The sequence below is a fragment of the Pseudopipra pipra genome, chromosome 20, assembly GCF_036250125.1.
Source record: "Pseudopipra pipra isolate bDixPip1 chromosome 20, bDixPip1.hap1, whole genome shotgun sequence".
Classification (NCBI taxonomy): Eukaryota; Metazoa; Chordata; class Aves; order Passeriformes; family Pipridae; genus Pseudopipra; species Pseudopipra pipra.
The window spans coordinates 9,050,346-9,074,703 of record NC_087568.1 but is presented as its reverse complement, the minus strand read 5'-3'; the positions used below and the strand labels follow the sequence as shown (position 1 = coordinate 9,074,703).

General features: G+C 60.6%; 2 protein-coding genes across 3 annotated transcripts in view; one reads left to right on the top strand and one right to left on the bottom strand.

Annotated features, from left to right (window-relative positions):
• The first annotated feature begins 428 nt into the window (after positions 1-428).
• Positions 429-6,896, top strand: SLC31A2 (solute carrier family 31 member 2). Its single transcript, XM_064677140.1, has 4 exons — positions 429-692; positions 4,231-4,297; positions 5,389-5,557; positions 6,138-6,896. Exons 1-4 carry the CDS (start codon positions 444-446, stop codon positions 6,304-6,306), a joined length of 654 nt encoding a protein of 217 aa, XP_064533210.1. The 5' UTR covers positions 429-443; the 3' UTR covers positions 6,307-6,896.
• Positions 6,897-7,020: 124 nt separating this feature from the next.
• NIBAN2 (niban apoptosis regulator 2) overlaps positions 7,021-24,358 on the bottom strand; it is a 30,680-nt gene continuing 13,342 nt past the window's right edge. Inside the window, exons 2-15 of one of the 2 annotated variants that reach the window (XR_010435492.1) lie at positions 24,099-24,229; positions 20,567-20,695; positions 20,339-20,444; positions 18,221-18,388; positions 14,232-14,347; positions 14,049-14,153; positions 12,798-12,960; positions 12,251-12,438; positions 11,918-12,073; positions 11,131-11,247; positions 10,609-10,716; positions 10,396-10,507; positions 7,735-9,794; positions 7,021-7,656 (exon numbers count right to left, since the gene is read on the bottom strand). Coding sequence is in view for 1 of the 2 variants with exons in the window: in XM_064677132.1 (XP_064533202.1) it covers positions 8,449-9,794; positions 10,396-10,507; positions 10,609-10,716; positions 11,131-11,247; positions 11,918-12,073; positions 12,251-12,438; positions 12,798-12,960; positions 14,049-14,153; positions 14,232-14,347; positions 18,221-18,388; positions 20,339-20,444; positions 20,567-20,695; positions 24,099-24,229 (2,945 nt within the window). In the remaining variant the exon portion in view is untranslated. Of the gene's footprint in view, positions 9,795-10,395; positions 10,508-10,608; positions 10,717-11,130; positions 11,248-11,917; positions 12,074-12,250; positions 12,439-12,797; positions 12,961-14,048; positions 14,154-14,231; positions 14,348-18,220; positions 18,389-20,338; positions 20,445-20,566; positions 20,696-24,098; positions 24,230-24,358 lie in introns of both variants that reach the window. The other variant, XM_064677132.1, reaches the window with a different exon arrangement.

The following is a 24,358-nucleotide window of genomic DNA, read 5'->3' as shown; positions in this document are numbered from 1 at the left end:
CAGCCCAGGTTGCTCCAAGCCCTGTCCAACCTGGCCTTGGACACTCCCGAGGATGGGCAGCCACAGCTTCTCTGGGCAACCTGTGCCAGGGCCTCCCCACCCTCTCAGGGCAGAATTCCTTCCCAACATCCCAACATCCCAACATCCCAACATCCCTCTGGCAGTGGGAAGCCATTCCCCCTTGTCCTGTCCCTCCACGCCCTTGTCCCAAGTCCCTCTCCAGCTCTCCTGGAGCCTCTTTAGGCACTAAAAACTTTGAGGTTTCCCTGGAAAATTCTCCTCTCCGGGAGAGTGAACCGCCCTAAAATCCTTTCTGTCCAAACCCGGGGCGGCAGCAGGACGGGGGGAGAAGGAGGAGGGGAAGGGAAACCAGCAGAAAAACCCGTGGGCGCTGGGATCGGGAGCTGGGAACGGAGCCAGCAGGAAAGGGGAAGCGAGAGGGGATGGCGGAGGGGCGAGGACCGGCTTTCCCGGGGGATGCCGAGCCCCGCCGGGATGCGGGAGGGACCGGCCCCGCCCCGCCCCAGGCGCGCTCCCGCGGCACTACAGCTCCCGGGGAACCCCGCGCGCGCGTCACCCACCGCGACAGCGACAGCGACAGCGACAACCCCGACACAGCCCCGGGACGGCGACAGCCCCGAGACAGCCCCGGCTGGCACGGCACGGGCCGGGGCCCGACCGCCACCATGCAGGTGAGCCCGGGGAGGGGGACCGGGGAGCCCGCGGGTGCGCGCCCCGGGCGCGGATGGTGCCGTGAACCCCCTGTAAATCCCCCCCGGAGACCTCGCGAATCCCCCTGTAAATCCCCCCTGGGACCTCGCGAATCCCCCTGCGGGCGCCTGAAATCCCGCTGGAACCTTCCTGCGGGCTGAGGCATCGCCGGTGTGTCGTCCCCCCCCCGGGTACCGCCGCCTGCCTCGGTCCCCCCCTCGCCCCGGTCCCCTCTCGGCCCCTGCACCAGCCTGCGCACGGGGGGGATGTCGTTCAGTCTGTCAGTCTGTCAGTCCGTCTGTCTGTCTGCTCCTCGCACCCCTGTGCCAGCACATCCTCACCCGAAGGCTCCCCCGTGTCCCTCTCTCCCTTGTCCTGCTCCCCCCGTCCCTCTCCCCCGTGTCCCGCTCCCCCCATCCCTCTCCCCCGTGTCCCTCTCCCCCGTGTCCCTCTCTCCCGTGTCCCTCTCCTCCGTGTCCCTCTCTCCCGTGTCCCTCTCCCCCGTGTCCCTCTCTCCCGTGTCCCTCTCCCCCGTGTCCCTCTCTCCCATGTCCCTCTCCCCCCGTCCCTCTCCCCCCGTCCCTCTCTCCCGTGTCCCTCTCCCCCGTGTCCCTCTCCTCGTGTCCCTCTCCCCCGTGTCCTGCTCTCCCGCTGCCCAGGGAAGGGCTGTGCTGGGAGCACCACCAGGCTCTTGCAGCAGGAGCTCCAGGCACAGCTCAGGCCCTGAACTGCCTCCCCCTGCAGCAGGTTTGCTTTGTGCTCCCAGCTTGGATGTGGATTTTAGGTGCCCCATCCCTGGAAGTGTCCAAGGCCAGGCTGGACGGGGCTTGGAGCAACCTGGGCTAGTGGAAGGTGTCCCTGCCCGTGGCCTTGAAATCCTGGATGAGGATGAGCTTTAAAGTCCCTTCCAACCCAAACTATTTAGTGATTCTATTTGGTGTTTAAGGCTCCCAGATCCCCCCGATTTCCTGGCAGCAGCATCCCTGCGAGGCCCAGAGGGTGGCTGACACCATCCCCCAGGGGAATCCCAGTTTGGGGACCCCTCCCCAGACCCCAGCAGGGTGCTGCAGCATTCCTGGGATGGTGTGCTGCTCAGCAGGGGTCGGGTGCTGCAGGGAGGCAGGTTTGTCCCGATGGGCAGGACCAGGTGTCCCGGTCGGACCGGAGCAGCAGGTCGGGATGCCTGACCCTGCTCCGTGCAGGCACCGCTGGTTTTCCTCAGGATAACCCCAAAACGGCAGTGGATTCAGCCACTGAATGCACAGGAGCAGAGGCAGCACAGGAGCAGAGGCAGCACAGGGTGTTTTCCAGCAGCTGTGTTTCCTTGTGAAATTCCTGCGAGGCGCGGAGGAGGGACCGGGCGCAGCCTCACCCGGGCACTGCTCAATGCCTGCTGCGTGGGCAGGGGGTGAGGGCAGGAGCTCATCCCTCCATCCACCATCCCTGGGCCTGTCCCATCGCCCTGGCAGTGAGGACTCTTCCCTGTTGGAAACAGGGCAGGCATTTTTAGGACTTGCCCCCTGGACCTTTGCCCACCACACCTCCCCCAGCCAGGTGCCATCTCTGGAGAAATCCCACTGGGCTGAGGGGCTGTTGGCCCATGCTGGGCACCCAAAGGCACATGGCTTCAGCCCAGGCTGGGAGACCTGGCACAGCCAAGGGGATCTCCTGGGTCTTTGGTACAGGCTGCCCAGGGAAGTGGTGGATTCACCATCCCTGGAAGTGTTCAAAATACATGGACATGGCACTTGAGGACGTGGTTTAGGGGTGTTTGGACTCGATGATTTTGGAGGGCTTTTCCAACCTTAATGACTCTATGATTCTGTTCCCTTGCCCCTAAAACAGTCACCTCCTCCTTTCACCACTCTGCAGACCTGTGGGTGAAACCTGTAAAGGAGAAATAGCTTCATTTAAAGGCTAATTACCATTAATCCATGGCCAAAAGGAAGCTTAAAAGGGTGAGCCAATTACATGTGCTAATGTGCTCTGGGTAGAGAGAGGCCGAAGGGTGTAATTAGAGCCAGTCTCTAATGACTCTCGGTTATTGGAGGGTATTTCTGGCTCAGGCCAGGCCAGTCAGTCACATCTGCTGGTGTCAGTAACGGTGGGGATACTCTGCCAGAGCCGTATCAGTGTGGCAGAGGAGCTCCAGGAACACTTCCTAGAGAGATTCACCAACGGCAGGATAAAAATCCCAACAAAATTCCACTTTTTGTGGTGAAACGAGCAAGGCTTTTACCTATTGACAGGAAGCTGAACGTGAGCCAGTGTGTGCCCAGGTGGCCCAGAAGGCCAATGGATCCTGGCCTGGCTCAGGAACAGTGTAGCAGGAGCAGGGAGGGGATTCTGCCCCTGTGCTGGGCACTGGTGAGGCCACCCCTGGAGTGCTGTGTCCAGTTGTGGCCCCTCAGCTCAGGAAGGACATGGAGGGGCTGGAGCAGGTCCAGAGAAGGGCAACGAGGCTGGGGAAGGGTCTGGAGCACAAGAGCTGTGAGGAGAGGCTGAGGGAGCTGGGGGGGCTCAGCCTGGACAGGAGGAGGCTCAGGGGAGACCTTCTCACTCTCTGCAACTCCCTGCCAGGAGGGGGGAGCCGGGGGGGGTCGGGCTCTGCTGCCAGGAACCAGCAGCAGGACAAGAGGGCACAGCCTGGAGCTGCCCCAGGGCAGGTTTAGGTTGGCCATTGGGCAGAAGTTGTTTGCAGAGAGAGGGATCAGCCCTTGGAATGGGCTGCCCAGGGAGGGGGTGGAGTCCCCGTCCCTGGAGGGGTTTGAGCAGAGCCTGGATGTGGCATCAGTGCCATGGGCTGGGTGACAAGGTGGGGTTGGGTCAAGGGTTGAACTCGATGATCTCGGAGGTCTTTTCCAACCCTGTTGATTCTGTGATTCAATGACTTGGCAGCTGGGTGTGAGCTCTGCAGCTGGGTTTGTTGCACAAGAGCAGTTCTTGTTCCTCCTGTTTCAGCCTGATGAAGGAGGGGGGTGGTGCCTTCGTAGGTCCTGGCAGCCCCAGTTTGGACAGACAGACAATGCTCCTCTGCCAGGGAGACACATTATTGGCTGGTCACAATGGCTCTGGGTGCCCTGGGGATTGAGATTTTGGATGTTCCAGCAATGCAAGAGGTTTCTCTGTCCTGGGAGGTTTCTCATCAGGCTGTGGGTGGTGTCCACCAGCCTCCACCTGTCCCCACAGACCTTCCCTTCTCAGCTCTGGGAAGTGAGAGTCCTGAACTGGTCTCTCTTTGCCACAGGGCTAAACTGGCTTTTTCTCACAGCCCAGACATGCACAGGAGCTGCTGCTGGAGGTGAGACCTGTCCTGCTGGAGGTCAAGGGAAGAGTTTAATCCAGTCAGCGTGACTGGGATTGTCAGTGCAAGTTCCTCTTCCTGTTTCAGGAACTGGGGAAAAAAGATTGCACCATGTGGTAAAACCCCAGATGAGCATCAGCTCAACCCTCTGGGCTGGTGGGTGAGTGGATCCCGAGGGGTTCCTCGTGCTGCCCTTTCCTTGGTCTCTTTTCCAGATGACCTTCTATTTCTCGGACACAGCAGTGCTGCTCTTTGACTTCTGGAATGTCCACAGCCCCACAGGTAGGCCCTGGGACACCCATCCATCCATCCATCCTTCCATCCCTCCCTCCCAGGGCTTGGAGGGCACCTTCCCATGCCAAGAGCAGGAAACAGGGAAGTGTGGGAAGCACCCCATCTCAGCCTGCCAACCCTCCCAGGTCACTCAGTGATGTCTCAGCTTCCCAGTTCCTTTTACACTGTTTTTTTCCCTCATTAAATTATTCTCCCAGCATCGTGTTGTAACTCCCACGTTTTTGTGGAGTCGAGGCAAAGTTGTATATTTTTTTCAGAGCAACCCCCTCCAAAAAATCCTCCCTAGGAATTTCAGGGGGGGGATTGGGCTAAATAAATCCTCTACCACTTCTCAAACCTGCTGCCCAGCTCAGGAACCCTCCCCCTTATCCTGTGGATAAGGAAGGATCCCACGGATCCCAAGCATGTTGGGACACCCCCCCGGCCCCAACAGCCCCTCCCTGGTGATGGGCAGTGTTGGGGTGTCTCTCCTGCAGTACCACAAACCCAGCCTGGGTACCACGAGCCCATCCTGGGTGTGTGAGCCCAGTCTGGATGTGTGAGCCCATCCTGGGTGTGTGAGCCCAGCCTGGGTGTGAGTCCAGCCTGGATGTGTGAGCCCAGCCTGGATGTGTGAGCCCAGCCTGGGTTCCTTGAGCCCAGGCTGAGTGTGTGAGCCCAGCCTGGGTGTGTGAGCCCAGCCTGAGTGTTGTGAACCCAGCCTGGATGTGTGAGCCCAGCCTGAGTGTTGTGAACCCAGCCTGGGTGTGTGAGCCCAGCCTGGGTTCCTTGAGCCCAACCTGGATGTGTGAGCCCAGCCTGGATGTGTGAGCCCAGCCTGGATATTGTGAGCCCAGCCTGGATGTTGTGAGCCCAGCCTGGATATTGTGAGCCCAGCCTGGATATTGTGAGCCCAGCCTGGGTGTGTGAGCACAGCCTGGATATTGTGAGCCCAGCCTGGATATTGTGAGCCCAGCCTGGATATTGTGAGCCCAGCCTGGGTGTGTGAGCCCAGCCTGGATGTGTGAGCCCAGCCTGGGTGTGTGAGCCCAGCCTGGATGTGTGAGCCCAGCCTGGCCAACACGAGCCGTGTGCTGCAGGGATGGTGCTGTCTGTGCTGGTGATCCTGCTGCTGTCTGTGCTCTACGAGGCCCTGAAGATGGGCAAGGCCGTGCTGCTGCGGCGGGCGCTGCTGGCACTGCCCCGCAGCCTCAGCCAGGAGGCCCTGACGGAGCCCCAGGAGGGGGACACCGACCCTGCGCAGGGCAGGTACCTCAGAGACCCCCCTTTGCACCCTCTGGTGGGCAGTGGGGGGCTCAGGGAGGGGTCTGTGTCCCCTTGGCCAGTGCAGGAGGGGAGAAGGGCTCTAAGGAGGCAGCTGAGGTGTTCCAGGGAACTGCTTTCCCCCAGGAAAGGGCTGTTTGTACAGCTTGGGGAAGTGGCTCCAGGGGCATCCCAGTCCCTTCTGGCGTTCTGGGAGATGTCTAAAAGCTCATTTTTCCCCCAAGAGCCATTGTGGGTGCAGGAGGGTCTTCATGGTTCAGGGATGGGCACAAGCAGCAGATTCCCAGCGATTCCTTCCTTTGGAGCCCTGGGTTTTTCCTCTCATGTTTAATCCCTGAGGCTGCTCTTAACTGCCAACCTCTTAATAATGTCCTCCCCTATAACATCCTATTTTTCTTAATAAAATCCCCTTTGGGGCAGGATTTCCCCCTGTGGTGCTGTTTGCAGCCCCCATCCCTCTCCCTGCTCCCCAGGCCCGTCCCTGGCTGCTCTGGGATCCTGGCCAGGAGGGGGCCGTGGGCTGTCCCGGCCCCTCAGTGATGGGGTTTCCCATCTTGTCCCACAGGTGGTTCCGGTACCACGTCGGACAGACGCTGTTCCACGTGCTGCAGGTGGTGCTGGGCTACCTGGTGATGCTGGCTGTGATGTCCTACAACGCCTGGATCTTCCTGGGGGCCATCACGGGCTCCACGCTGGGCTATTTTGTGGTGTACCCCCTGCTCGGCCGGGGTTAGACCCCCCTGGGGCGGTGGGACACGGGCCCCCACCTCCTGCTGCTCTGTCTGGAATAGCTGCTGTCACTTCTGCTGGCTCTGTCCCTGTCCCCTGTGCCGGGTGGGACGCAGAGCCCCAGGGACTTGCTGTGGGGCTCTCGGTGCTGGCCCCGCTGTGAGGGGGCAGTGCTGGGGACGGGGAGCCCCATGGCCAGCACTGCCACGCTGGTGGCTGTCCCCTGGCTCTCAGGGACCTCTGGCTGGGAGGTGACAGCGAGGGGGTGCTGGGCATTTCCTTCCCCTCCCCACTTTTCGAGGAGGTTCATCCTGGCTGGAACGGGAATGGCCCGGTGACTTGCTGAGGAAGGGGACACGCTGGGGACAGGGCCCCCTGCCCTCCTGCCCCAGGGCTGCCCTGCACCAAGCCCCTCTTCACACAGTGCCTTCAGGGGATGCTGGGGGGTCCTGCTGCCCCTCACCCCCCCCCCTCCTGCCAGTGCTTCAGGGATGGGGTCGGAGCAGCCCCCGAGCCAGGGGGGCAGTGCTGCTCCAGGTGCCTCTTGCTGCTTCCTCAGGACACCCCTTTTAATAAAATCATCTCAGTCACTCTGCTCCTGCTTCATGTCACTGCTGGGTGCTCTCAGGACGTGACACCCCCTGGTCACAGTAGGAATGGGGGTCCCCAGCCCTACTCCCCAGGAGGGAGGTTCAGGAATAAGGACAGCCTCCTCTGGCTTTAAATAAAGCTTTCCCGTTTTATTAATTATTATAAGCATATCTTTAAACATTTGTATATCTTTCTTAATAAAATATCCTGGAAGAGACAGATTTTAAGTTTCCCAAAGCAAGGCACTTTGTGGGGGGGCCTCCCCGAGTGGGTTAGGCTGGGCACCCCCCCTGTGGGGCAGGAACTGGCACCTGAAGCACAGGTGAGTGTCGGGTGCTGGGCCCTGCTGGGTGCACACACGTGCACGTGTCTCACCCCCCTCCCCGAGTCCTGCAGATCCCCCCCAGCCCCAGGGTTTGTGGCATCCCTGTGGGGGGGCTGCAGCCGTCCCATCCCTCTCCCCACAGCGGGCAGGGCTGCTGGGGGGGTGTCAGCAAACCACAGCTCCTTGCTCGACCCTCACTGCAGGTGCCAAAACCCGCCAAGCCTGAGAGCTGGAGAAACTACCCGAGCATGGAAATGGGCAGCTCCAGAGGGCAAGGGCTGGGATCCCTCCACTGCACAGCAAGCTGAGCCTGGAGACAGCCCAGTCCTGCCAGGCACGGCTGGGGACACGGCGTGAGTGTCCCTTCCCCCAGAGGTGTCACTCTGAACTTAAATAGCTGCTAGAAGACCCCGGGGTGAGGGTGACCTGTGAGCCCAGCCTGGGTGCCATGAGCCAAGCCTGTGTGCATGAGCCTAGCCTGGGTACCACAAGCCCACTCTGGGTGTGTGAGCCCAGCTTGGGTGCTGTGAGCCCAGCCTGGACAACATGAACCCAGCCCGGGTACCAGAAGCCCAGCCTGGCTAGCACAAGCCCAGCCTGGGTGCCATAAGCCTGGCCTGGAGGCTGTGAGCCCAGCTTGGGTACCACGAGCCCGTGCTTGCCCCAGCTCTCACCCCCTCAGCAGCACTCCCCAGCATGGCTGTATCCCTGCCGTGCCCCTGCTTGTCCTCGCGTTTTCCACGATCCCCTGCAGCCCCCACTCCCACTGGCACTCCCGGAGCCGGCCGGGTGGGGTGGTGGTGAGCAAGCTCCCGGGAAACCCCTGGGATTGGGGCAGGGGATGACCCCGGGGCAGCCAAGAGCATCCCACACCCCCAGCCCAAGTGGGGCGAGTGCCAGCCCCCCCCAGCAGCCCCAGGCACTTGTGCTGGGGGGCAGATAAAGCATCTCTTCAGTAAAGCATCTCTTCAGTAGAAAAGGAAATAAGGCAGAAGAAGGACAGAGCAGAGTGCAGGGGGTGCCCTGTGCCGGGCTAGGGCCACCCCTAGTCCGACCCGGTGGCTGTGGCCAGCCCCTCACGGCAGCGGGGACCCCCGGCAAGGCAGTAAGGTCTCGGTGTTCCCATCCCCTCCCTCTCCCGCGGCGCTGCTCTCCATCCCCGGCAGGGGTCCTATTCCCCCTCCCCAACCCCCAGCGTCCCCGGGGCCAGTCCACAGCAGGGGGGGCTGGGCTAGAACTCAGTCTGCACCCCCTCCCCGCTCTCTGTGGTGCCCGTGGGCTGCGGGGGGCCCGGAGGGGTCACATCCTCGCCCGTCTCCTGGTCGCTGGGCCGGTGACGCTCTGTCCCGGCGCTCTGGGCTCCGGGGGCAGGGGACGATGCTGGTGTGACGTGGGGCACCTCTGCTGGCACATCGGCTTTGGGGGATGCTGGTGCAGCGTGGGGCAGGCTGGGCTCTGCTGGGACGTTGGCTCCAGGTGATGCCAGCGCGGATGATCTTGGTGTGGCGTGTGGCACCTCAGCCCCTGAGGGGACATCGGCTCTGGGCACAGGTGATGCCAGCAAGGATGATCTTGGCGTGGCCTGTGGCACAACAGCCCCTGATGGGACATCAGCTCCAGGGACAGGAGATGCTGGTGCAGGACGTTTTTCCCCAGCCCCTGACAGGATCTCAGCTCCGGGCACAGGAGATGCTGGTGCAGGACGTTGTTCCCCAGCCCCTGATGGGATCTCAGCTCCAGAGACAGGGGATGCTGGTGCAGGACGTTGTTCCCCAGCCCCTGATGGGATCTCAGCTCCAGAGACAGGGGATGCTGGTGCAGGACGTTGTTCCCCAGCCCCTGATGGGATCTCAGCTCCAGAGACAGGGGATGCTGGTGCAGGACGTTTTGCTCCGGGCACAGGAGATGCTGATGCAGGACATTGTTCCCCAGGCCCTGATGGGATCTCAGCTCCAGGGACAGGAGATGCTGGTGTGGCACGTTGCCCCCCAGCCCCTGCTGGGCCCTCAGCTCTGGGCACAGGCGGCGCTGGTGCAACACGTCTCATCCCAGCCCCGGACGGGGCCTCGGCTCCAGGCGATGCCGGTGTGGGGCGGTGCAGCCCATCCCCTTCACTGGCAGGACCTCGGGGGGTGACACCCCCCGGCACAGACCCTGCCACCCCCTCCTCGCCGGCGCCGCCCTCCCGCGTGGCATCGGTGCCGTTCGTCAGCTGCTGCTCCTCCTCCTCTTCCCCGGCGCCGTCCCCGGGGCTCTCCTGTGCCAGCGCCTCCCGGATCTCCTTCACCCCACCCGGGGAGCTGGGTGGCACTCCGGGATCCTGCAGCTCCCGCGGCTCGGTGCCCATCTCGTAGGGCAGGGTCCCCTCGTCGTCCTGGATCACCGACACCACCTGCCTGGCCCTGCGGCGCCGGTCGCCCTGCCCGGCCGGCTCGGGCTCGGGCTGCCCCGGGTACTCCTCGCCCCAGTCGATGGGGATGCCCTCGCCCAGCAGGTGCAGGTTGGGGTCGCTGTTGTGCAGGACCATGCTGTCCCGGTACAGGTTGTGCTTGCGCTGCACCGCCGCCTCCTTCACGGCTGGGGGGGGAGCAGAGCGGGGTCAGGGGGGCTGCGGGCACCCGCCAGCCTGGGGCACCTCTGCCAGTCCTCCCCGTGGGGACAGGGAGTGGGGTCTGGAGCTGGGCAAGGGGGTTCAGCGTCCCACCCACTGCTCAACCTGTGGGAAAGCTGATGCTGGGGCAGCCCCAGCACCCTGTACAGGGTCACCCCTTCTTGTGCAGCCCCCAGCACCCTGAACAGGGTCACCCCTCCTTGTGCAGCCCCCGGGACCCTGAACAGGGTCACCCCTCCTTGTGCAGCCCCCAGCACCCTGCACAGGGTCACCCCTCCTTGTGCAGCCCCCAGGACCCTGTACAGAGTCACCCCTCCTTGTGCAGCTCCCAGCACCCTGCACAGGGTCACCCCCTCCTCACAGAGCCCCCAGCACCCTTCACTAGGTCACCTCCCCTTGTACAGAACCCAGCACCCTGCACAGGGGTCACCCCCTCTTCATCCAACCTCCAGCACCCTGTTTGGGGTCTCCCCCTTCTTGTACAGCACCCTGCAGAGGGGGTCAACCCTCCTCACACAGCCCCCAGCACGGGGTCACCCCTCCTCACACAGGTGCCAGGGACCCTACCTTGCATGATGTCCTTCATGACTGACTGCAGCACCACCTCCTCGTAGGTGTTCTCCACCAGGATGAAGCTGGCAAAGTCCTCAAAGATCAGCTCCTGAAACTTGGCCAGTTCCTGCCGGGAGAACGGGCGGCTCAGCCCGGGTAGGAGGGACACTCCAGCCCCTCTGCAGGGAGAGGTGGTCCCTCCCCACACCCCAGACTTTGCCCTCTTACCCCCTTGCAGGTGGGTGCCAGCTTCTTCAGCAGGAAGGGGATGGTGATCTGCAGCAGGGCCTCTCTGAAGAACTTCTTCCTCACCGTGCTGCTGTCGTAGTCGAATTTCTGCAGGGTGAGTGAGAGGGTGCCCCAGGGCACAGAGGACTGAGGACTGGCAGCCACCTGACCTCGGGGACAAACCCCCAAGTTTTGCCTCCTCCCCGCCCCCCATTTGTAGAGGAGTGAACAGATTCCTCTGCCCTCACATCCCTCTTTCCAGCTGCTTCCCGGGATGCCTGAGCCTGGGGAGAAGCCAACTCCTCCATGGCTGCCTGAAGGAAGGTTTGGGGGCCAATCCGAACCCTGGGTGGCTTTTACAGTGACAGGGACCTGGCTCCTCCAGGGGATTTCCCCCTCTCCATGAAAACCTCAATATAGAGAAGTATTTCCCCAGAAGACTTTTGTTGAAGTGGACACCATCACTCCTGGCATCTTCCCTGGCCCTGGGACAAGGCCACTGCAGGCCACCAAAGGCCTCACCTTGAGCACCCTCTCGAGGATGCGCTGGATGGACTTGCACAGGTCGTCCTTGCCCTGCAGCTTCCCCAGCTCCTGGTGCAGCAGCGTCTCGAAGGTGTGCACGGCATCATCCATTTGCTGGGAGCAGAGGAATGGGGTCAATGTGGAGGGGGAACCACAGGGACCAGCCACAGGGGTGGGCAGGGGGCTCTGGGGGCAGTGACACCCCAAAATGAGCCTTATCACAGAATCCCAGACTGGTTTGGGTTGGAAGGACCTTAAAGATTATCTTGTACCACCCTCTACTATCCCAGGTTGCTCCAAGCCCTGTCCAACCTGGCCTTGGATGCTTCCAGGGATGGGGCAGCCACAGATTCTCTGGGCAACCTGTGCCAGGGCCTCACCACCCTCACAGGGAAGAATTTATTTTTAATATCCCACAGGCAAATATCCTTCACTCTGGGAGGGTCCCTGACAGCCCAGCGTGGCATCCACAGCCTCCATCACAAGGACCAAGGGTGTTGGAGGAAGAGGGTGCTCAAAGCTCATCCTCCTACACCCCACTCCAGGTTTGGCTGGATCAGATCCCAGAACTGGGCTCCTGGCCTCGTTGGTGCCGGTGGGCTCAGTGGCAGAGGGGCAGCTGTGGTGTGATGCCCAAGCCTGGGAGCTGCCCACCCTCAGGATTGATCCACCCTTAGCTGTGTGCCTGAGACAGGACAGACATCCCAGCCAAACCCTGCCTGGGCTCCCTGGCCCTCTGTGCCCAGCCCAGGGGGGCACAGGAGGAGCCCAGTCCCCATCCCACCTGTCTCATGTGGATCTGGGCCCTCTGCTTGAAGACAGACGTGCTGGAGACATCGAATCGCTGCTGGAGACCCTCCAGCTTCAGCTGGTCCATCTTCTCATAGCAGGACTGCATCTTCACGGGGTGGAAGGCCAGGTGGGACAGCTTCTCCATGTACTGGGGACAAAGCCAGGCTCAGCAGGGTGGGACAGCCTCCACGTGCTCATGGGAAAAAATTCCCCCGTATTTTCCCAGCCTGGGGTCCCCCAGCGCTACCCACACTGGGGAGGGCAGCAGGAGTGGCCCTGTCACCCCTGAGCCCACCAGCCAGCAAGGAGCACTGCCGGGTCTCACCTCCACCAGCTTCTCCAGGCCACCCTCGTTGACGACATTCATGTTCATGTCCGTCACCTCCTTGAAGAACACCTCCCTCACCTCGGCAAAGCCCTGGCTCGTGGGGGTCATCAGGGCCTCCAGGATGGAGGAGATGTAGGGCTGGACGTGGTTTCTCACACAGACCTCTGCTTTGGGCAGCACGAAGGCTGGAGAGAGCAGGGAGAAGCATGGTGAGGCTCCTCTCTGCCCTGCCAGCTCCTCACATCAGCTCCTAAACCCACCCCATGGAGAAGGACCCAAAAGGCTCCCATTTGCAGGACAACCCTTCTTGGAGAGGGCCCCTGGTCTGTACTGAACCCATTCCTACCATGCTTGAAGGGGTGACTTCCCACCTTGTCCCCACCTCCTGGGACAACGCCAGTGAAGGACATGCACCCCAAAACTGCACCTGGTGGCACCTCCCCAAGGGTTCCAAGAGCTGCACCCGGGAACAGCCACACCCTGGTGGAACAGGGAGAATGCCACCCCAGGGGCTGGCTGTGGACACATCCCTGTGGGGCTGCACCTCGGATCTTGCTGGCCAGGTGCTCCTTGGAGGTGATGATCTGGTCCATGTCGGTGCGGATGGTGCTCTCCAGCCGGGGCCGCTCCTGCTCACACCGCGCCCTGGCAGCGTCGTACTGGGCCTGGGTCTGCTCATAGACCATCCTGTACACGGCATCTGAGATCTGGGGGGACAGGGACAGCTGGGCTGGTCACCTGCCTGCCCCCTCCACCTCCAGCTGCCCCCCTAGCCATCCCCTGCAGGACCAGCCCAGCCTCTCCCCCTGCCCTGACAGGACTCTGCCTCGCAGCCTGGCAGTAGGTTGCCATGCATGGACCCCCCCAGGATGGGTGAGATGAAGCTCCTGTGGTGCAGAAGCTGCTTCAAAGTGGTGCTGGAGGGGCACAGAGTTGAGCCTCGAGCAGAAAACCTGCCCCAGGCAGGTCTGGGGAGGCTGCATGTCCAGGGATGCTGCAGATTTGGGGATGCTGCATGTCTGGGGGGCTGCAGGGATGGGGATGATGGTGGTCCAGGGATGCTGCAGGGCTGGAGATGCTGCTGGTCCAGGGATACTGGAGGTCCAGGCAGGAGAGCCCCTGACCCCATTGGAAAGCTGTGCACTGCTTGCTCAGCCTGCCTGGGCTCTCAGGAGCCAACCCCACGTGCAGGATGGAGCCACTCGCTGAAGTCTCACACTCACTTTGCAGCCAAATGCCAGGATTTTGGGGCTGGCAGGAAGCAGAGCCATCCCCTTCTCCCTCCCTCGGGCTTCCCAGCTTTGCAGCTAAGACCACAGCTACTGAGAAGGCAGTGTTTATGTGTTTTCAGGCTGCTCCAGTGGCCCATTACCAGCCTGGTGGTAATTATGTGCCGGGTTTTAAGGTTTTACCAGGCAGTTTTGAAGAGCCCTCAGTGTTTCGCAAGGGTCTGGGCTGGATTTAGCCTGCGCTGCTCTAAAAATGGCTCACTAAAAATAGCCAGGACAGGCTTTGCTCCGGGGCTGGGCTTCCTCCTGTTTGCTTCCCTGGCCCCGGGGACGAGGCAGAGCAGGCAGGGCTGGGCAGGGCTGGGCAGGGGCACAGCTTTAAAAAGCCACTGTGGAGAAAGGACGGATTCTTTGGAGGGGGCCGGGAGAAGGGGCAGGAAAGCTGGTGGGCAGCGAGCCCAGCAGGGAGGGGAGGAAGGAAGCACTGCAGCCCCCAAAGCTGGGACTGCAGGCAGGGGCAGGGACAGCAGTGGTGACACCCTCCCCCAGCAATCCCAGCCCCACACCTGGATCCAGGTCCGCTGGCGCTCCGGAGCCTTCCCCTTCAGCCGGGGGCCGATGGTGCTCCTGAGCTCGGGCAGCAGCTCCTCCATCACCAGGTTGCTCAGGACCTGCAAGGCAGGAGGTTTTGGGGGCCCTGCTCGGCCCCCACGTGCCCCCAGAGCCCGGGGTGGGACAGAGGAGCTCACCTGGGTCTCATTCCCACACAGCATGTCCCAGGTGCCGAACTGCTCCTTGGCCTGGCGGTACATGCGCACAGCGTCCGTGAAGGCTGGAGCCTCCACCCTGGAGTCCTCAGAGATCCCTGCAGAGGGCAGGGGGGGGCATGAGTGGGCAGCCTGGCACCGCTAGGGAGTTTGCAGCACCCCAGCCCCCCTTGGCAGGGGGTCCCTGCAGTCCCCCACACCCTCGGCGCTGTGCGAGGAGCTCGGGGATGTCACCAGGACTGGGGGGTCCCAGGACACTGTCTCTGACTGGGGGGGGCAGCAGTGGTTGGGGGTCTCCTATTCTGTCCAGATTAACCTCTCCAGAGCCAGATTGAGGGCAGGGAGGCACCCAGGAGCAGGGGCTTGGCAGGATGGGGGCTCAGTGACCCCCAATGGTGCCCGGGGACCTTGGGGTACAGGGACCCCCAATGATATGAGGACCCGAGGGCTTGGCGAGCCCTGAAGGCACAGCAGGAGCAGGGGCTCGGCAGGATTGGAGGGCTCAGTGACCCCCAACAGTACATGGAGACCTGGGGGCTCAGTGAGCTCTAAAGGCACAGCAGGAGCAGGGGCTCAGCAGGATGGGGGGCTGAGTGACCCCTCACACTGCTTGGGGACCAGTGAGTCCCCCAGCACCACGGGACAGGGCAGCTGGGGGGACTGGAGTAAAGGGGGGGCCCTGAAGGGAGCAGAACAGCTCAGGAGGAAGAGGAAAGTGGCCAAGAGGCATCAGGAATGAGTCAGGGCCCCGTCCCCAGGCAGCTGGGCTGACCCCGAGGTGAGTCACTGCAGCACAGCTCACGGGGTCACCAGCACGAGGGGGCTCAGACGTCACCCCCACCCTCCCCCAGCACCCATCAGGAGGAGGGGCAGGGTGCTGGGAGCCCGTGGCCACATCCCAAGTGGAGGAGGAGGAGGAGATGGGGACAGTGTGCAGGCAGGACAGCCCAAGAGCTGTCCCACATGTCCCACACACGTCCCTGCCTTGTCCCAGCCTACCCAGGCTGTGGAGGTGCCTCACAGCCAGAGAAACACCCCTGGGATGAACCCCCAGCACCCAACTGCCCCATGCCCAGACCCCTGGCAGGAGGGAAGCAGGATGGATGTGAGCCCTGTCAGGGTGACCTGTCCCCCAGCAGAGGCTCTGGGAGAGCATCCCTGCAGTGATGAGAGCAGAGGGTCACAGCACGTCCCTGCACCACCCAGGACACCCAGGGGTGGGCTTTCCCTTCCCAGGAGGGCCAGCCCGGGGCAGGGAGCGGATCTTTCCCACTGCACACAGACTTTTGTAAGATGATTACAATTAACTCCAAGCCTAAGCAGCTTTTCCTAAGGGGCAGCTTAATATACAGGGGGGAAAAACACTGAGAAAGTCAAATCTGTCCCTTCTCAGGGCTCAGGGGGAGCCAGAGCCAGGCTGAGCTCCTCCATCCATGGATCCCAGCAGCTCAGCATCCCCTCCCAGCTGGCACAGCTTGGCACGAGCTTCAGTCCCCAGCCAGAGCTGCTACAGATCATCCTCCAAATCCTGCAGAGAGTGGGGCAGGATTCACCCCACAAAAAGCCTCCTGGATCTGCCCCCCCTCAGAGCTGCTCACCCCAGGCCAAGCCTGGGGACGTCCCTGAGTCTGTCCCGAGCCCTGTGCCCTGTCCAGGGACAAGCAGGGCTGAGAGAAGCCCCTGTGCCACTTCATGGGGCAAATTTAATGAGTTTGCTTCATTAACATGTGGTTTAGGGCATGGAGTGACAGGACAAGGGGGATTGGCTTCCCACTGCCAGAGGACAGGTTAGGTGGGATATTGGGATGAAATTGTTCCCTGTGAGGGTGGGGAGGCCCTGGCACAGGTTGCCCAGAGAAGCTGTGGCTGCCCCATCCCTGGAAGTGTCCAAGGACAGGTTGGAGTAACCTGGGCTAGTGGAAGGTGTCCCTGCCCATGGCAGGGGGTGGAAACAAGATGGTCTTTAAGGTCCCTTCCCACTCAAACCATCCTTAACAAGGGGCAAGACCCTCAGGGTAGGCACTGCCCCAACCCCATGTGACACCAAACAGGGCAAGGGACACTTTTGGAGCAGCCAAGGGCTCCAGGGACACGAGGCTGGGCACTGTGTGTGTGAGGAACAGTGTTGCACATCCCCAGTCCTTCCAGCAGAGCTGGTGTTACAGAAATACAGCCTGAGAAGGGGAGGTGAAAATTCCCACAAGGCTCACAACCAGAGGCAGAAACAGAGCCTCTAATTTAGGGATGAAAAAAATGAAAAGTGCTCAACAACAACAACAAAAGAGCTTTCATGGAATATGAAACAGTATCCCAGAGCTCAGGAGCAGTGAGGGGCAGGAAGAACAATCTCACAGAGAAATCTGGGCTGTAGGAATGCAGAAGTTCCCCAGCACTGAGCCCTCCCTGCCCACTGCCCACCCCGGGAAGGTTTTTCCATCACATAGTGAGGAGAAGGAGAGGGAGGAGAGGATTTATTGGCACAGCTCTGGCAAGGAGCAGGGGTGGTGGAGGAGTTCACACCTCTCCTGTCTCTCACAGCAGCACCTGGGGTGCTGGGAGGGAGTTAAAGATCATAAATTGGGGTTTTGTTAGCAGGAGATTAATTCCTCTTTTACCCAGAGCTGGTTTGGCTCACAGTGCCCTGGTGTTGTGGGTCCTGGGGTGCTGAGTTGCATCCAGAAATGATGCTCAGGCACAATCCCAAGAGGGATGGAGGGGTCACTGCACCCACCCCCCCAAAGGAGCCAGGCCCTGGGTGGGCTGAGGGGGCACACTCAGCCCAACGAGACTGGACACCCCCAGCACAAGAAAATAAAAAAGCAAAATAGCAGATTTCAGGAGATTTAATCTATCATGGGAGGATGGAAACTCCCACTGAAACCCAGGCACCGGATCCCACCCCTTTACTCTGCTCCCTAAACAGTAGCTCTGGCAAAATCAAGGCAAAATTCAGGCTATACAGAGCTCCCAGGACTGCAAGAAGCACTTACAAAATAGGCAGCTTTGCTCTTTGCCCACTAAAAGACCCGATTTTGAGCAGGTTTCAGCTCTGGCACCGCCCTCCCCAGGAAACTTCTCCCCATCCCAGGCAGGGCCAGGACCTGGGGCTCAGCCCAGGAGCTCCCAGGCCACAGCCAAGCAGGAAAATCGTGTTTTCCTGCCAGAGTATTGCTGACGTGGGAGGCAGGTCCTGCCTCCTCCCCGGCCACGCAGCCCCCGCCCCTCTGCCCACAGCCCTGGCTGCCCTCGGTGGGGTTTGGGATTTGGGGTTTGATGACTGTCTTACCAAGTATTTTCTACCTCAGGGTGGAAAATAGGCATGAGGGCAGCTCTTGAGTCAGCCTCTGTGCTGGCTCTGCAAATGCTTGCTGCCCTGTATCCCTGCGGGCAGGGGGACGGAGCTGGGCACAGGGATGCTCCAGCAGCTGGATGTTCCTGCTCTGCCCACGCTCCAAGGGCCAGATAAAGGGCTCAGCCACAGAATCATGGAATGGTTTGGGTTGGAAAGAACATTAAAGATCATCTTGTTCCAACCCCTCTGCCATGGGCAGGGACACCTTCCACCAGCCCAGGTTGCTCCAAGCCCCGTCCAACCTGGCCTTGGACACTTCCAGGGATCCAGGGGCAGCCACAGCTTCTCTGGGCAACCTGTGCCAGGGCCTGCCCACCCTCACAGGGAAGAATTCCTTCCCAATATCCCTTCCAATCCTGCCCTCTGGCAGTGGGAAGCCAATCCCCTTGTCCTTTCCCCCCAGCCCTTTCCATCTCTCCCGGAGCCCCTTCAGTCACTGTGAGATGCTCTAAGACCCCCCCGGAGCATTTCCTTATCCAGCAGCTCCCACCTGACTCCTCCTTTTGACCTCTAAATCATCATCTTTGGCCCCAAAACCCAACCCCAACCAGCCAACCACCCTGCCCAGAGCAGGGGGCCAATGCTGTGCCCAGCCTGTGCCCCCCCCAGCCCCGCTCACCGTTGTTGCAGTGCCGGACGCAGTCCTGGAACACCGCCCGCCACTTGTCCTGCTCCTTGCCCGTCATCACACAGAAATAGTAGTGCCTGGCATAGGGGTGCCAGAGGATGAGGGGGAAATCCGTGGGGCACTTCAGGATGGGGGAGTGCCCTGATTTGGGTGTCACACCTGCAGAGAGGGGACGATGCTCTGAGGAGGAGGCAGGGCGGGATAGGGGTGGGGATGCCCATCTCCTTCCCACAGTGTCGTTGCTGGGAGTTGTGACAGAAAGAAAAAAAAAGTGGAAAAAAGAGCCTTGCTCTTCCAAAAAGGAAATGAGGAGTGAAAAGTGAGAAATGGAATTAAAAGTCATTAAGATCTCCGTGGTTTTCATGGAGCCACGGACGTGTTTTCCTTCTTTCCCTGGTGGCTGTGGCAGGAGCTGAGGGGCAGTGTTCACATCCCACCAGGGGGAATGGGGCTGTTCTCCTTCCCTGCACCCCCACATCCCAAAATTACTCCTTCCCAAAGGTCCCCAAGGATGCTCCACCCTAAAACCGCCCTTTACAGAAGGTCCTTATGGATGCTACACCTCAAAACCACCTTTTCCAGAAGACCCTCGGGGATTCTACACCCTAAAATGACCCCTTCCTGAAGGTCTTCAAGGATACTGCACCCCAAAACCACCCCTTTCTGAAGGTCCTCTGGGATTCCACACCCCAAAACTACACCTTCCTGAGGGTCTTCAAGGATGCTACACCCCAAAACCACCCTTTCCAAAGATCCCCATGGATGCTACACCCCAAAATTACTCCTTCCTGAAGGCCATCAAGGATGCTACACCCCAAAACCACCCCTTCCAAAGGGTCCTCAGGGATTCTACACCTTAAAACAACCTCTCCCTGAAGGTCTTCAAGGATGCTACACCCCAAAACCACCCCTTCCAAAGGGTCCTCAGGGATTCTACACCCTAAAACAACCCCTCCCTGAAGGTATTCAGGGATGCTACACCCCAAAACTACTCTTTCCAAAAAGTCCTAAGGGATGCTACACCTCAAAACCACCCCTTCCAAAGGGTCCTCAGGGATTCTACACCCTAAAACAACCCCTTCCTGAAGGTCTTCCAGGGATGCTACACCCCAAAACAAACCTTTCCAAAAGGTCCCCACGGATGCTACACCCCAAAATCACCCAATCACCCTTTTCTGAAAGTCCTCAAGGATGCTACATCCCAAACCCACCTTTTCCAGAAGACCCTCAGGGATTCTACATCCTAAAATGACCCCTTCCTGAAAGTCCTCAGGGGTTCTACGTCCCAAAACTGCACCTTCCTGAAGGTCTTCCAGGATCCTACACACCAAAACCACCCTTTCCAAAAGGTCCCAAGGGATTCTACACCCTAAACCAACCCCTTCTAGAAGGTTTACAGGGATGCTACACCCCAAAAAACTACCTCACCCCTCCCCAAACATCCTCAGGGATGCTACACCCCAAAACCTCCCTTTTCAAAGGTCCCAAGGGATGTTACACCCCAAACTCACCTTTTCCAGGAGGCCCTCAGGGATTCTACACCCTAAAATGACCCCTTCCAGAAGGTTCCCAGGGATGCTACACCCCAAAACTACACCTTCCTGCAGGTCTTCCAGGATCCTACACACCAAAACCACCCTTTCCTGAAGGTCCCCAGAGATGATACACCCCAAAAACACCCTTTCCTGATGGTCCTCAGGGATGCTACACCCCAAAACCACCCCTTCCAAAGGGTCCTCGGGGATTCTAAACCCTAAAACAACCCCTCCCTGAAGATCTTCCAGGGATGCTACACCCCAAAACTACCCTTTCCAAAAAGTCCTCAGGGATTCTACACCCCAAAACCACCCCTTCCAAAAGGTCCTCAGGGATGCTACACCCTAAAACAACCCCTTCCTGAAGGTCCTCAGGGATGCTACACCCCAAAACCACCCCTTCCTGAAGGTCTTCCAGGATCCTACACCCCACAACCACCCTTTCCTGAAGGTCCTCAGGGATGCCCACATCCCAACACCACCCTTTCCAGAAGGCATCACACACCCCAAACCCCCCCCTTCCCACAGGTGCCCGGGGGGTGCCCGGCAGCGTCAGGGGGTGCAGGGGGCTCACCAGGCAGGCTGTTGTTCACCAGCTCCAGGTACTGCTCCACGGAGGTGAGCACCTTGTAGCCGGCGCTGTTGACCAGCACGCGGGGCGGCAGCTCCCGCTCGTAGGCCTGGGCGGGAGGAGGAGGTGGTCACGGATGAGGGGGAGCATCCACGGCCACCCCACCACGTCTGGGGGTCCCCTTGGGAGCTGTCCCCACTGGAGATGGGCAGAAGGGGGGGTTCTCCTCACCAGTTTGTTCTCGTAGAGGACCAGGCCGTAGTTGTGCGGGACGACGCAGAACCGGTTCCGCCACTTCTTGTTCTCCTCGATGTACTGGAAGATGTTGCCTGAGTAGATGACATGGTCCTCCAGAGGGACCTGGGGGAGCAGACAGAGAGGTGGGAGGCACGGGGGGGTCAGTGAGGGGCAGCTCTGGCTCGGGGAGCTCAGCCAGGTCCGTTTGTGGTGGTTGGGTGGGTGTTGCTGCACTAGGGCTGTGCTGAGGGTCTCCAAGTTCACCACTGGATCATGTCCTGCAGCACTGAAAATCTGAGTGCCTGAATAGGTGTGCCTGGGTGACACCTTTGAGTCACCAGAAAACCCCAGAGAGGCTGCTCATGTCACCACTGGAGTCACACGTGGTGGTGTTCACCACGCTCTGGTCACAGCCCTGCCCCTCCATCTCCATCCTGGGGGACACACCGAGCTCAGCTGAGCCACCTGAGCTCCCCTGCCTGAGTGGCAGGTTGGAGAAGGGCCCTCCAGCAGCAATTCCCAGCCCCAGCTCCTGCAGTTTCCATGGCTTGGGGCAGTGGGGACCGTCTGTGGCACTGCTGGCGAGTGGGCATCAGCAGGAAGGTGCTGCCAGAGGCATCTGCAGATGGCAGGAACCCAGCCCTGCTCTGCTGGGTCTCCAGATGGGACAGAAAAGAGGAAAAGCAAGAAGCCACCCCATAGGGCTCAGCATCAGCTGGTGTTTAGATGTTCTGGACTTCATGGAGGACCAGCAACAGCTCTAAATGAGGAGAGATTTAGATGGGATATTGGGAAGGAATTCCTCCTTGGGAGGGTGGGGAGGCCCTGGCACAGGTTGCCCAGAGAAGCTGTGGCTGCCCCTGGATCCGTGGAAGTGTCCAAGGCCAGGTTGGATGGTGGAAAGTCTCATGGGAGGTGTCCCTGCCCATGGCAGGGGGTGGAACCGGATGAGCTTCGAGGTCCCTTCCAACCCAAACCATTCCATCATTCCACAGTACGATTCTATGACAGGAACAGGCCAAGGACATCCCCCCTCCCCTCTCCCCCCCCCAGAGCAGCCCCTCCCTGTGTCTCCAGCCCCTCTTGGCCCCCACCCTGCAGCGTTGACACCATCCCAAACACAGCCTGCCTGGGGGAGCCAAGAATCTGTCCCAGGAATTTTTATGATCCCAGGAACATAAACAAGAGCCGAGAGCTCTCGTGAGGGCTCGAGTGTCTGGCGGCCGCCTCTGCCGTGGCCACCCACCATCCACCACGGTGGCCAGCAGGAGGGACCATGACACAGAACCTGGACCCTCCTGGAGGAACTTTTCCCACTCTTCTCTCTGCTTCCCATCTCCTGGTTCCCAGGAACCTCACTCACTGCCTTCCCCAAGCCCTGCACTCCCCCCCGACCACACACCCACCTTGGGTTGGGGGAGGTCTGACAGCAGCTTGGCTGACAGCACCTCACTGCTCCTTAGGGCTTTCCAAAGCCCTTGGAAGAGGGAGAAGAAGCCCAAACTAAGCCCTGCAGGGCTGAGGGACTGCAGGAGGCAGGAGAATCTGAGCCCCAAGGCCACCAGCAGGATGGGGACAGAAAGGAGCTGCCAGCTCTGGGAGCCCCCATCAGTGTCTCCCCAGGGTGGCACATCCAAGGAGAATGAGCTCCCCCAAACTGGCTCTGAAACCACTGCCCAGGGCACACTGAGCCAGGCAGAGCAGCTGCTGGTGGACTAAAACCCAGGCTGAGCCCTGCCATGGCTCCAGGGGACCCTCAGCTCAGGGCCAGCAGCACCCTGGGAGCCCCAGCACAGCCATCCCCTCCTGACACACCCTCCTCGCCCCAGGGAGGCACCGAGGTGGCACCTCCCAGCTCCAGCAGGTATTTGGGACAGGCAGGTATGTGCCAAATTGTGGGGATGGGCAAGGAGGGAGCCCCTGGGCTGCCCACATCCCTGTCATGGGGCTGGGGAATGGCAGCTTTGAGGCTGCCATGGGAGCAGAGGGTGTCAGGGATGGTTTTCCAGAGGCTCTGGATGGGGACACATGGGTTGTTGGAGAGACCAGAGGCAGAGATATTTATTCCATATTCTCATTGCTCTTGAGTCTTGCTGGTGTTTCAGATGACCCCAGCCCTGCTGTCCCCCTCTGCCCAGCAGGGCCACCAGCCTCTGGTCTCACTGCACTGCATCCCCACAGAGACCACGAAAAAAGGCCAATAAATAACTAACATTTAAAAATCCCAAGTGCCACATCCCAGCTGGACCTGCCTGAGGACAGGCAGGATGCCACCCTCCATCTCTAGACATCCACAAGTTTCTGGGCACATCTGGGGAGCAGAGTCCATCTGGAGGAGATGATCACCCAGCTCCTCGCAGAGCCACCCCACAGACTGGTCCCTACAGTGTCTGGAGCACTGGGACATCCCAGTGGCACTGCTGGGATCCTGGGAGGGGATGGGCAGCAGGTGGGACATATTCCAGTGGCACTGCTGGGATCCTGGGAGGGGCAGCAGACAGGACACTGAGCAAGAGGAATGTCCTATTTATACACGGGTGTTTTCCAAGCCTTGCACGGTGTCCCTGACCTCCCGACCTTGCTGCTGTTGCTCAGACATTCCTGGGCTGCTTGAAACAACAAACCTGGGGATGGAGGTACCTCCAGGGGAGTAGGAGCCAAAGGCATCTGCTGAATTCCAAGGAAGCCAAGGGACACGGTGCTGAGGACACTGGGTGCCTGGCTCCTCCACAGGAACCTCCCCTCCTTTATTTTTCCTAACAAACCCAGCACCCAGGGCAGCTCCCAGAGGAGGTGGGTCAGGGACACAATTTCTGTGAGCACCCAGGGCTTGAGTGTGATCTCACCGAGGTATTTTCGAGATTTCTAACAAAAGCACCCCCTTTAAGCCCCAGACAAGAGCAGAAGCCTCTCTCCATGTGCAATCACATCTCCTCCTGCTTTCAAGGAGCACCCACGGGACAGTGGCTCCACGGAGGATCCCAAGCCCTGTCTGATGAGCACCCCCTGCCCGTTTGCATCTGCCTTTGGAGGTGGGAGGAAAGGGCAGGATCCCCCCCTGGGTGCCAGAGCCACAAGCTCCATCTCCAAGGGAGACCTTTAGCCCAGGCAGGAGACACGTGGCTGCTGGAGATGAGACTTGGAGCCAGCTCCGCTTCCCCCACAGGGTCAGGGACACCTGCCAGGTGTTTCCTACTCCTCCCTGGGAATTTGCCTGGGCTGGAGCATCACTCGCACTCAGGAGCAGGAGACAAACAGCCTGGCACATCTCCTGAGGGCCTCACGGGGCACCAGGGGGTCCCTGAGCTCCTGCCAGGCACACAGACATCGACGGGGCTGCATCCCAGAGCCAGCCTTGTCCTCGCTTGCTGCCTGTGCTCCTTCCGCGGAGCGGGAAAGGAAACCACCCCACGTGCTGCACAGCTCCCCAGGGATGGGCTGGACCAGTGGCACGGGCTACATTCCACCTGGCAGGGTGGAGCAGGGCCATGCCTGGGCTTTGGGGGGACATCAAAGCCCGTCTTACCTTGCGGTGCAGCAGTTGTGCCTGCGGGCCCCCGTTGCCCTCGATCTCATAGCGGACGCTGTTGAACAGAGCTACCCCGTACTGCTCCTTGTAGCACCTGCAGAACTCCCCCAGCACCTTCCCTGTCTTCTCTGCAAAGGGAGAGCAGAGACATGTCAGGCAAAGGGCTGGGTTTGGGGGGCTCCTTGCTGCAAACCCGCCTGGGTCACCTCAGGTGCCCTCCCCACCCACCTCCCATCGCCCTCCTGCTGCCAGGGCAC